Below are 13,621 nucleotides of genomic sequence, written 5' to 3' on the forward strand. Positions count from 1 at the left end.
CCTTCAGTGGATAATGGAAGACATAGGCTTGCTCAGCAGCTACCACATCCTACCACATCTGTTGAAGGCTCATAATTGAAACAAATGTTCAGGATGTTAACCTGATCATGGAAGAGAGGCTGAACTTGAAGAGAGACCAACAAGAAGCTCCAACAGGAAATAGAAAGTTAAATAATAGCATATATTTTTGGAAATCTTATCCTGGTTCTTCAGACTGCCTGCTCCTTTTGTATGCTAATGTTGTGGGACATAGATTAAGAATAATAAGTCAGATTCAGCCTATGACAGGCTGTGTAAATTGGAGCAAATCACACAAATCTCGAGACCCTTTCTTCATTTGTCTTGTCTACCTGGAAGAATTATCATGAAGACCAAATTTAAAATACATTGTGAGCTATAAAAAGTTATATGTAAAACTTAAAAAAAAAACAAACTAGTCATTACCTGTCAAATAATTTGTTGTAAATAATTTCCAATGTAATTTGTTAATTTGGATTTTTCATCAGTCATAACTGAATATGGTCTTTTGTTTACAATGCTAAAAATGAATTAGTAGCTAACACTTATATAGTGCTTACTGTATGCCAGGTACCATTCCATGTGCTTCACATATTAATATGTTTCTATTTACTAATCACTTAATCTTCATTTAACAAATGATGAAAAGGAAGCAGAGAAAAGTTAACTTGTCTAAGGTAGCACAACCAACTGTGACAAAGCCAAGTGGTCTGTCTGCTTTTGACTACCTGTTACTATGTTTTGTCCCCAGGACACTTTCCCAATTTTCCACAAAAATAATGATTCTTCCTAAATGGCTTCAAGTCACATTATTCATTCTGCAGCCCGTATCAGAACTAGAGAGCAGAAGGTGGAAGTTACTTACCGGTAGGAAATCAAGTATAGAGCACAAATTAGTTGACAAGGAGGAAAACGGGGAAAACTTTTCAATTTATTCCTCTGTACACCTTATCACGGGTCACAGGTTGCAAGCCTGTGGGAGATAGCTAGAGAAATGTAGTGTATCATTCCCAAATTTACATGTGATTTTTCAAAAAAACAGAGCAATATGGAATCATTACACTTCAGTTAGGAAGAGACCTAAATGTCATTTTGTCTAAATTCTTTAAAATATTGCTACCAAGTGAATGCCCAACCTACATCTGACACTCTCTGGTATGATAACATTGCCTTCATTTAGCGTTCATTCAACAAATATTGAGTGCTTACTCTGCTCCAGGCATGGTTCTAGGCCCTGGGATGCATCAGTAAACGAAATAGACAAAATCTCTGCCTTGCATTTGTTTAGGTAGAGAGCTAGTAGTAACACCAGGTAAAGAGAAGTGCTGTAAGGACAGTAATGCAGGGTAAGGAGATAGAGACTCATGGGGGTATGTTTGAACCATTTTTTAAAGGATGGTTAGGGAAAGACTCTCTGAGACTGTGACATTTGAGAGAGACCTGGAGGACATGAGGGAGTGGGTAGTTGTTCCAGGCAAAAGGAATAACAGATGCAAAGACTTTGAGGCAAGCATGATCTTAGAGTGTGGAACAACAAAAAGCCCAATGTGCCTATAGCAAATTGAGAAAGGTAGGGAGCATTAGGAAACTAGAGAATCACATAGAAACTACATCCAGAGGGTCTGTAGGTCAAAATCAGGACTTAGGATTTGTTTTTGAGTGTTATAAGAAGCCATTGAAAGTTTTTGGAATAGGCATGCTGTATTAATGATTTACATTTAACAAGATCTCTTTGGTTGATATTTGGAATATTGACTGTAGTAGGGTAATGTGGAAGCGGGAAGGCCAATGTAATAGACAAGATTTAGTGATGGCTTAGACCAGGCTGGTAGCAGTGGTAATCCTTGGCCAGCAGTTTGGGAAATGTTTCTTATGTGAAATTGAAATCTGTCTCCTTAAAGTTTGTACTCATTAGCCCTTGTTCTACTACTTATAGATGTATAGGAAAAAAAACCCCAATGCTTTTATACAGGATAACTTCACATATTTGAAGGTAACTTTAATTTTTCTGGTTGTTTCTTATGACGTTTTTCAGTTCTTTCACCGTTTAGTCCTTTCCTGCATAGTGATAATGTGTCTTTTTCAAAAGAATGAGGCTTAGATTAAGCATACTGTTTGTTTTTTAATTTTATTTAATTCCACATTAGTTAACATATAGTGTAATAACGGTTTCAGGAGTAGGATTTAGTGATTTATCACTTACGTATAACACCCAGTGCTCATCCCAACAAGTGACCCTCCTTAATGCCATCACCCATTTAGCCCCACCTACCTCCCTCCATCAATCCTCAGTTCTCTGTATTTAAGAATCTCTTATGATTTGCCTCCCTCTCTGTTTTTATCTTATTTTTTCTTTCCTTCCCCTATGTTTATCTGTTGTGTTTCTTAAATGCCACCTGAGTGTGAAATCATATATGTCTTTCTCTGTTATTTCACCTAGCATAATACATTCTAGTTCCATCTACATTGTTGCAAATGGCAAGATTTCATTCTTTTTGGTGACTGAGTAATATTTCCTTGTATATTTAACATCTTTACCCACTTATCAGTTGATGGACATTTGGGCTCTTTCCATAATTTGGCTGTTGTTGATAGCGCTACTATAAACATCGGGGTGCATATGCCCCTTCAAATCAGTAGTTTTGTATCCTTTGGATAAATACCTAGTAGTGTAATTGCTGGGTCATAGGGTAGTTCTATTTTTAATTTTTTGAGGAACCTCCATACTGTTCTGCAGAGTGGCTGCACCAGTTTTCATTCCCACCAGCAGTGCAAAAGTGTTCCCTTTGCTCAGCATCCTCGCCAACATCTGTTTCCTGGGTTGTTAATTTTAGCCATTCTGACAAGTGTGAAGTTGTATCTCATTGTGGTTTTGATTTGTCTTTCACTGATGTTGAGTGGTGTTGAACATCTTTTCATGTGTCTGTTAGCCATCTGAATGTATTCTTTGGAACACTGTTTATGTCTTTTGCCCATTTCTTCACTGGATTGATTATTTGTTTTTTGGAGTTGAGTTTGATAAATTATTTATAGATTTTACATACCAACTATTTATCTGATATGTCACTTGCAAATATCTTCTTCTCCCATTCTGTTGGTTGCCTTTTAGTTTTCGTGACTTTTTCCTTCGCCGTGCAGAAGCTTTTTATCTTGATGAGGTCTCAATAGTTCATTTTTGCTTTTGTTTCCCTTGCCTCCAGAGACATGTCTAGTAAGAAGTTGTTGCGGCCGAGGTCAAGGAGGTTGTTGCCTGTTTTTGCCTCTAGGATTTTGATGGTTTCCTGTCTTACATTTTATTAGGTCTAAGTTTCTTAGGTCTGTTTTTCAATTGTTTTTTTTCTTTCTTTTTTTGAATTAAGTACCTTATTTTATTTTCTATCTTTGTCAACTGTTAACATAGCATGTAAGCCTGTAAGTTTTCCGTCTTATTCTTTAGCTTTGATTTTTATTACATATTGATCCCAGTTTTAACTAATCATTGAGAAGTTAGCAAGATAATGGAAGGCATAGGGTATTCCAGGAAAGGAAAACAGCATGTAAGCCATCATGATAGCTCAAAACAACATGACACTTTCAAGAAATTACAAAATATTCAAGGTGAAGATGAAAGTTGAGAAAATATGGCCACCATTGTACATTTCATTCATTCAATCAACAAATATTTACTGAGTGCCTGCATAGTGTGTGAAGCACTATGGTAGGTGCTAGTAACCATAAATAAAATAGATATGATCTTATGGGCATTAATAAATCTGGGCATTAATAAATATTATAAATGTGAACTAAGAAGGTGTTATTTGAATACATACCAAGGTGACCTACCTTCGTCTCAAAGATCAGCAAGACCTTCTTAAGGAAGGATGGTTCAGAAGAGATCTGAAAGTCTATAAGTCAGAGTTAGTAAAGTAAGATGATGATAGATGGTGGGAAAGGTTCCAAGCTATAGAAAATGGATAAATCCCTCCCAGGCAAGGGACAACCTGTGTATCATTTTAAAAAGTGAAATAGATCTACCCTAGCTAGAATGAAAACAGCAAGGGAGAATAATAAGTAATGAAGTTAAAGGAAGAGAAATGAGTCTACTCCTGAAGCCAAGACTACACTGTATGTTAACTAACTTAAGAATAAAATAATAAAATTAAAAAAATAAAAAGTAAACAGAGATATCAAATAAGCCAAGTTAGAGAAAAAAACGTTGTCCTAAATACTTAATACAAAAGAAGTCAGAAAGAGGTAAAAGAAACAAAATAGACGGGACAAATAGAAATCAAATACATGGATTCTAGTTAATTACATTAAACTTATTAATAATTACATTAAATGTAAATAAGCTAAATACTGCAATTTAAAAGCATAGATTGTCAGACTTGATTAAAAAAAAAACCATTTATATGCTTCCTAAAATAAAACCACTTAAATTTTTTTTTTTTAGTGTTTATTCATTTTTGAGAGAGCGACAGAGCATGAGTTGGGGAGGGGCAGAGAGAGAGGGAGACGCAGAACTTGCAGCAGGCTCCAGGCTTTGAGCTGTCAGCACAGAGCCTGACACGGAGCTGGAACCCACGAACTGCCAAGATCATGACCTGAGCCAAAGTTGGACGCTCAACCGACTGAGCCACCCAAGTGCCCCAAAACCACTTTAAATGTAAACACACAGGTTAAAAGTAAAAGTATGTACTTAGCTTTTTAGTTGAATTGTTTTATATTGGCAATGGTTTTAACACAAATATTCTATTATGTAATCATAAGTCTCACAGTTCTTTAATCTTAGTTCTATATTTAAGTGGATACAATGCTCACCTTTAGTCCTTTTTTCAGTACCTGAAGTCATTGTGTTTTTGCCATTTATATAATTTTAAAATATTTTTTTTTTATTTATTTTTGAGAGAGCAAGTTGGGGAGGGACAGAGAGAGAGGGAGACAGAGAATCCCAAGCAGGCTCCATGCTGTCAGTGTGGAGCCCGACACAGGGCTCAATATTATGGACCGCGAGATGATCATGACCAGAGCTGAAATCAAGAGTTGGGTGCTTAATAGACTGAGCCACCCAAGCACCCCATGACATTTATATAATTTTATAATAAAGGAAAATACGAGGCCACAGTTTTTCACATTTATGTGCATCAATACTTTTTTAAATTAGTTTTTTTATTTGAGTGTATTTGACACACAATGTTACATTAGTTTCAGATGTACAGTGTAGTGATTTGACAAGTTTAAACATTATGGTATGTTCACCACCACTATATGTCACCATACAATGCTATTATAATATCATTGACTATATTTGGTGTATCTTTTATTCCTGTGACTTACTCATTCCATAACTGGAAATGTCTATCTCCCATTACCCTTCACCCATTTTGCCTTTCCTCTCTACTCCCCTCCCTTCTTGCAACCATCAGTTCTCTGTTTATAGGTCTGATTCTGCTTTTTTTTGGTTTACTCATTTTTTTTTATTCCACATATCAGTGAAATCATACAGTATTTGTCTTTCTCAGTTTGACATATATATATTTGAGTTAGCATAATATCCTCTAGGTCCATCTATGTTATCACATTCATCTATCAGTGGATTCTTAGGTTGCTTCCATTTGTTGGCTATTGTAATTAGAGCTGCAATAAGTATATGAGTGCATATATCTTTTCAAATTAATGTTTTTATTTTCTTTGGGTAAGTACCCAGTAGTGGAATTATTGGATCATGTGCTGTTTCTATTTTTAAATTTTTGAGGAACCTCCATACTATTTTCCACAGTGGCTGTACCAGTTGACGTTGCCTCCAACAGTGTACAAGAGTTCTTTTTTTTTCCACATTCTTGCCAACACTGTTATTTCTTACCTTTTTGATTTTAGCCATTCCTTCAGGTGTGGGGTGATATCTCATTGTGGTTTTGATTTGAATTTCCCTCATGTTCAGTGATGTTGAACTTCTTTTCATGTGTCTGTTGACCATCTGTATGTCTTTGGAAGAATAACTATTCAGGTCCTCTGTCCATTTTTTAAATCATGTTGTTTGGGGTTTTTTGTTTGTTTTTATTTCTGGTGTTTAGGTATATAAGCTCTTTATATATTTTGGATATTAACTGCTTATCAGATATATCATTAATGAATATCTTCTCCCATTCAGTAGGTTGGTTGCCTTTTTGTTTTACTGATGGTTTCCTTTGCTGTGAAAAGCTTTTTATTTTGATATAGTTCCAGGAGTTTATTTTTGTTTTTGCTTTCTGTGCGTCAGGAAACATATCTAGAAAAATGTTGCTGCTTCCGATGTCAGAGAAATTACTGCTTGTATTCTCTTCTAGGATTTTTATGGTTTCAGGTCTCACATTTAAGTCTTTAGTCCATTTTGAGTTTATTTTTGTGTATGGTGTTAGAAAGTGGTCCAATTTCATTCTTTCACATGTAGCTGTCTAGTTTTCCCAGCACTGTTTATTGAAGAGACTGTGTTTTCCCCTATTTCGTATTCTTGCCTCCTTTGTCATAGATTGACTAATTGTGGTTTATTTCTAGGCTCTCTATACTGTTCTTTTTTTTTTTTTTTAAATGTTTTTCATTTATTTTTGAGAGAGCGAGAGAGCGCACACAAGTGGGAGAGGGGCAGAGAGAGACAGAGATACAGAGTCTGAAGCAGGCTCAAGGCTCTGAGCTGTCTACACAGAGCCTGATGTGGGGCTCAAACTCATGAACCGTGAGATCATGACCTGATCCAAAGTCGGACGCTTAACTGACTGAGCCACCCAGGCACACCCCATCTGTGTTTTTGAGGTGGAGAGGGAACATAAACCTGCCATTCTCCAGTCCCTATGACCCGGAAAGCATTCCCCTAGCTCCTCCATAGTTTTGCAGAGTTCTAGAATTGTCTTTTTTATATGCTGGTTGCTCTTTTAAACTGCATTTTTTTGTGGTTGCTGTTGTTTTGTCTTCCTATGTCATAATCTTGGTCTGGAACCATCCTCATTATGTTTGATTTTTTAGGATTCAGTCATCGGGTTTTCGTGGTATATATTTATGATTTGACTATGAAAAATTTCTACTACTGATTTCAGCATTGCAAATATAAAAGTAAAAACATGCAAAAATACATACTATGCAAACACTAAAGACAACTGGAGGGCTCTATTAATATCAGTCAAAGCCATTAGAATGAGGAGAATCACCAGGGATGAATGGGCTCACTTCATAATAAAAGGATTAACTCACTAACAGGACATGATAGTCCTGAAACTGTACACATGAAAAAGCTTTAAAACATATGAAAGAAAAAGTAATAGAATGGACAGACCTACTTCTCTACTTTTCCATAGTAATTGTTAGAACAAGTAGAAGATCAGTAAGAATACAGAAGATTTGATCAACACTGTCAACCACTTTTCCTTGGTGGACATTTATAGAACATTCCGCCTAACAACAGCAGAATATACATTCTTTTCAAGTTAATGTGAAACAGTAACTAATATAAACCATATTCTTGTCAGTAAAATAAGTTTCAATAAACTTAAAAAGATAAATTGTACTGAGTATATTCTTTGATCACAATGGAATTAAATTAAGAGTCAACAACAGAAAATACCTGAAAATCTCCAGAGTTGGAAGTTTAGCAGCTCACTTCTAAATATTCCATTAGGTCAAAGAATAAATCATAAGGGAAAGAGAAAATATTTTGAATTGAATGAAATTGAAAACATATTAAAATTTGTGTGATGCAGCCAATGCAGTGGTTGCAGTGAAAGTTGTAGCTTTAAATGTATATAGTAGAGAAAAATAAATTTTCCAAACCAATGACATGATCTTTCACTTTAAGAAATTAGGGAGAGGGGCGCCTGGGTGGCACAGTCGGTTAAGCGTCCGACTTCAGCCAGGTCACGATCTCGCGGTCCGTGAGTTCGAGCCCCGCGTCAGGCTCTGGGCTGATGGCTCAGAGCCTGGAGCCTGTTTCCGATTCTGTGTCTCCCTCTCTCTCTGCCCCTCCCCCGTTCATGCTCTGTCTCTCTCTGTCCCAAAAATAAATAAACGTTGAAAAAAAAAATTAAAAAAAAAAAAGAAATTAGGGAGAGAGCAAATTGAGCCCAAGAATACAGAAGGAAATTCCTAAAACAAGAACAGAAATCATTGGATTAAAAATAGCAAAGTTAATAGAGGAAGATAAACAAAACAAAAAGCTGATTTTTGACAAAAGCAATAAAATCAATTGAACTCTAGAAAAACTTCCAAGAAAAAAGGAGTATCCCTAAGTTACCATGTCAGGAACTTAAAATGGGACAATTACTGTAGGTCCTCTGGACATGAAAAAGTAATACAGGGTATTTTGACGAACATATGCCAATGCATCTGAGAATGTATATGAAATGTACAAATGAACATACAAATGATCCAAAATGACTAAAGAAGAGATAGAAAATCTCAATAGTTCTATATCCACTAGTGAAGTTGATTTTTTAATGTAAAACCTTCCCATTTAGAATACTCCAGACTCTTTGGTGAATTCTATTATGTACTTAAGGAAGAAATAATATCAATAACCAATCCTATACTAATCCTTTTAGAAAATGGAGGAGGAGGGAACATTTCCCAACACATTTTATAAAGCCAGATTTTCCTGATACCAAAACCAAGTAGACGTTAAAGAAAATAACAGAGACTCATATTCTTCTGAATATAGAGGGAGAAATTCTTAACAAAATATTATCAAATTGAATCAAGGAGTATATATTAAAAGGATATACATAACTTAGTGGAGTTTATCCCAGGAATGCAAGATTGGTGTAGTGTTTCAAAATTAACTGACGTAATTGCCATATTTGCAGCTTAAAGGGAGGAAAAAAATACACATGATCTCTTCAGTAAGTGCAGAAAAAGCATTTGACAAAATTCAAGAAGTGTATCTGTATCGTAATCAGCCTTGGAAGCTAAAGATAGTGTCTTCTGAAGCAAGGGCAGGTATGCTAAATTTCCTGTATAATAAAGGTAATGTTTCCATCAAGAGCAAAGGGCAGACATGCTTACGGCACTCATGAAAGATTTGGTTTCCCGAAACTCAGAGTTCTCTCCTCTACTGCTGTGTGACCCTTTTCATGTTGCCTATAGGGATTGGGGCTTGGAGAATCGATGCGAAAGTGCTGGTGTTCTGGCTACTGCTATTGCTGTAACAAACTGTCCTTTATCTCTGACACAGGAACTTTCATGTCTTCCACTGGAACCCATGAAACTGTGTCAGACTAACATTAGCTTACAAGTTCAGTAAAATCTCAAGGCTGTTCACAGTTCTTGACAATATAAAAATATATACCTAATTCCAGTTTCTAATTAAAAATTACCCTAATCAATTACAAGGTAATTATAAACCTATATAAAAGTGAATTTATAGCAATTTTGTGGAAAAAAGGACTGGACAAAGGATTTTGAAACAATCATTTTAGAAATTTATTTACATATCTTGGATGGAAGCAATTGATACACTTGACTTGGATTTCCTGGGGGAAAAAAAGAATTTTTTAAGGTGGGAGTGCCAAGTATACTTCAGAAAACAAAATAAAAAATCTTGCTCCCTGCTTTGTGCATATACAATGTGTAGAAATAATATAAGTAAAATAACAACATGACTTTTATCAAAAGAGCAAAATTCCTAAATTCCACTGTATAATAAATTGGATACACATCTTATAAGACTAAATTGTATTTATCTTAAAAGTTTCCTTCTTATTACTGAACTCTGGCTAGTGCCCAGTAGGTGAAAAAAATCTTATACACGTCTCTACTAATCCACCACAATATTACATACCTTTCAAATCAGGAGCCAAAGGCCTACTCCTAGGGCCAGAAATGTCTTCATAAATATCATACTTTTCAAAATGGAATTTCTCTCTTCTTGAAATATAACCCACTTTTGATAGGTCACTCTGTTGACTACAGATTTTTTCACTTAGATTTAAATATTCTCTTTGAAGATTCCGCATCTCAAATTCCAAGGTATCCCTTTCATTTTCTATACTTCTTACATAGTTTTCTAAAAGTATTTTGTCTTCTGCAAGTCTACTGATGCTATTCTCAAATTTTATATTTTCTTGACTATGTTTTTTTAGTTCTTCTTTTAGAATCTGATTATCTGTTTTAATTTCCATTACCATTTTTGATAACATTTCACATTCATTGCCCATTTCTGACAAACTATTCTTATAAATACTTGCTTCTGATTTTGCATTTTTAATTTCTATCAGAAAATTCTCTTCTGCAGTAGATTGGTATTTTTGAATAGTCTCAATTTCTCTTTCCATCATTTGTCTAGCAGCAATAGATTCTTGTAATGTTTTTTCGAGATTAAGTTTCTCATTTTTAACTGTTTCTATTATTTGAAAAAGTGTCTCTTGTTCAGTTTTTGCCAATATTTCCTTCTCTTTTAGCTGCATTATCTCTAGTTGGTTTTGCTTCAGTTCATTTTCAAGCGAGCTTCTTTCCTTTAAAAGCTGGTATGTCTTTTTCTCTAGCATTTCCTTTTCTTCTTGTATCAATAGAATATTTGATTTCATTGATTCCATTTCTATACTCATACGATTATTTTCATTATTGACCATGGCCATATCATTTTGAGTTTTGCGTTCTTTGCTTTTTAGTTGATCCAATGTTTCTATCATTTGTTGCTTCTCCAAAGAAAGTTGATTGTTGTTTTCCTCTAGAGTTTTATTTTGTCCTATGAGAACATTATATTTACCAATTATTTTTTTCAATTCTTTAAGACATTCTTTACCATCTTCTTCTTTTTTAATTAACTTGGACTGAATAGTGTTCTTTTCTTCAACCAAATTCTTAAGTTGCTTTTCATATATTTCGATTTTCTGTATTAGAGATTGTGTGGTAAAGACAAGAGGTTTTATTTTGGTTTTAAGGGTTAGATTTTTATTCTCCAGTTCTGTTACCTTTTTTTGTACCTGCACAGACTCTTTTAGGTAATTCTGTAAGTACTGAATTTTTGCAACACACTGCTCAGTAACAGAATTGACTTTGGATGTTTTCTCATTTTCAAATATTATTGGCCCTTGTTTTATTACTAACGGTTGCATTTCTTTGTCTTTTATTTCATATTTTGTTGAGTCAGAGAATGGCAGTGTATGTCTTAGAGCTCTGGAATGGAATTTTAAATCTGTAATATTCTTGCCAGTGATAGGAATTTCTTTACTGTTTTTCTCATTTCTCTTTCCCCTGTGTATTTCACTCTTAGATAATTTTTTACATTTCCTGCAAAAATTCACATGGAATTTTGACACTGTTTCCCTGAGTGGGAGTAATTTGTTTACTAATGCCTCTAATTCAGAAATTCTCTTTGATTTCATATCTTCATTTAAGTTACTTTCTATATTTTCTTCCTTAATAAAATTATTTTTTTCTTTCTGAATTGAAGACAGTTCATATTTACCATTGCTTGAAACATTTCTTTCAGTTTTTAAAGTTTGAAGTTCATTTGTAAGTGCCAGTTCTCTATCATGTGACTTTTGTAGCTCTTCCTTCATTTGTTTGATAGAATGGCAGATATCATCTAAGTTTTCACAAAATCTGTGCTTGAGAAAAGGCTCGGTAATTTTGGATTTATCCAGAATTACTGTATCAGCTTGAGACATCACATTTTGAGGTACATTAGGTAGAAAATTATAAAGATTACTATAATTTTTCAACATGTCAGAATTTTCTGAAGGATTCATAATTATGTTTGTTATATTGTCTGTTGAAGTTCTCAGAGTTAATACGTCCTTGAAATTTATCTGGGATGTCATACCTATACCTTGAGAGAGACTGTTAACACTATCACTGCTGAATTTTTCTTCCATTGAATGAATAGCGTTAGACTCCTCAAAAGGATGAATTTTCTCCACAGAAAGGATTTCTTCTTGATTCTCTATAGGCTAGTGACAATAAAAAGCACACTGTAAATGTATTATCATTTGCCACATGACCAGCAAATCAAGAAAATATTTTGTGGAGGATTTGCTTTTATAACCAAAATGAACATTTTATCCCTTTCTACAGCAAAGGAACCTAACAAATATGATTAATTTTCTCTAGAAAAATCTAACAACAGTTATTTTGAGATCTGTAACTCTGGTCTTCACAATTTGCTTAGAAATTGCGCCTATTTCCTCAGAGGGTGACATACATGGGCCAACCCCTCAATTTCAGAAATAGAAATTTAGAATCCTTCAAGAGGCCATCATAGATCGATGGGGAAAATAGAAGCAATAGGTCAAATGCAGTAGGTAGTTTAAGGGAAATGAATATTTCCACTTCTGGGCTGTTGGTCAACCTTTGCATTTCCTATTTTGGATGATTCTAGGGCTGTGACTCTTCTAGAAATGTGAGTTCTAATCAGCGTAGACAGAGTGACTCTCATTCCAGCTTGTTTCTAGGGAATTCACCTCAGGTCTAGGTCAATCCTACTAAAAGTAGAACAGTTCCTAAGTAGATAGAAAGGCTAAAAAAACCTGCCTTGTATTTCAGTTTACTTGGGAATCTTTTAGGTTTTCCTCTGCCCCACAAAGTCCATTTGCCCCACGAAGAAGGTAAGAATGTAAAGGGGAAGATAAACTGGTTGTAGTAACATTTTTAAGTACCTAAATAGAGAAGTAGTTTTGAACAGAATAACATACCAAAGCTTTTTCAAGGCATGTTCCGAATACTAGATTTTTTTCTGAGTTAAATTGTGGGTTTTCTACTTCAATAATACTTTTGTTCAAGATTTCACTGATTTCGGACTGTACCTTTAAAAGATAAATTGATCATGTTAGAATTTGATTTCAGATTTAGAAACTTATGAATGTATAGCAATAACAGATATTATGATACCTTTAAATTTCCTGCACATAAAAATTCTTTTCATTCATATAATGTAATTTATTATAATCTCTGTTATTAAAGGAATTTTTAAGAAAATTATACCTTTATTATATGATAAACAGAAAAAATTTAGTAAAGCAATAAAATTTTATGAACAATATTCAAGTAATTTTGGATGCTTAAGTTTTACATTGTTGAATAAAGCAGAGACTTTTGGTCTCTGTCATCAGAATAGAATCCATTCTGTCACTCAGGAGGAGTTTATCTTCTCTTTCCATTTCCTTGCAGTTGCTTTTAGTACAAGAATATTAGGATGAAGTTTATATTAGGTCTTTAGTGAATATGTGTTGTGTTAAGCACCACCAGTATCCATACCCTATCCTCTGTAAATACTGTCCCTTATTTGTTCTGGATAAAGTCCCACGAGCCTTTGGTGATCCCACTTCCAGCTGCATGTGACCGAGAGCTAACCAGTCAGAACACTCCCTCCCTTTGAACAGGGACTGGCTCAGGCATTGCATATGACCCAATCTGGGGCAGCCAAGTCAGGCCAAGAATCTTAGGAAAAACTGTTAAGAGAGAAAAGCATCATCTCTTCTCCAACTCGAATCTGGAAGGATAAAAGACTAGAACTTCTGGCAGCTCTTTTGCTACCACATGAAGTCTGAAAATCCATTACAGTGGAAAGCAGAACCAAAATAAGGAGAGTTGTTCCTTATGACATAAGTCCTTATCATATGGATTAAGCCATCCTCAGGTGAACCGTTCCCAGGCTCTTCAG

The 13,621-nt window shown here is 34.7% G+C and overlaps 1 protein-coding gene across 1 annotated transcript in view; it reads right to left on the minus strand.

Annotated features, from left to right (window-relative positions):
* Positions 1-9,417: 9,417 nt before the first annotated feature.
* The window catches only part of CCDC110 (coiled-coil domain containing 110), a 23,354-nt gene continuing 19,150 nt past the window's right edge, over positions 9,418-13,621 (minus strand). Inside the window, exons 5-7 of the mRNA XM_045453765.1 lie at positions 12,654-12,764; positions 9,800-11,912; positions 9,418-9,491 (exon numbers count right to left, since the gene is read on the minus strand). Coding sequence (XP_045309721.1) covers positions 9,442-9,491; positions 9,800-11,912; positions 12,654-12,764 — 2,274 coding nt within the window. The 3' untranslated portion in view covers positions 9,418-9,441. The remainder of the gene's footprint in view (positions 9,492-9,799; positions 11,913-12,653; positions 12,765-13,621) is intronic.

This window comes from Leopardus geoffroyi, chromosome B1 (genome assembly GCF_018350155.1).
Source record: "Leopardus geoffroyi isolate Oge1 chromosome B1, O.geoffroyi_Oge1_pat1.0, whole genome shotgun sequence".
Lineage (NCBI taxonomy): Eukaryota > Metazoa > Chordata > Mammalia > Carnivora > Felidae > Leopardus > Leopardus geoffroyi.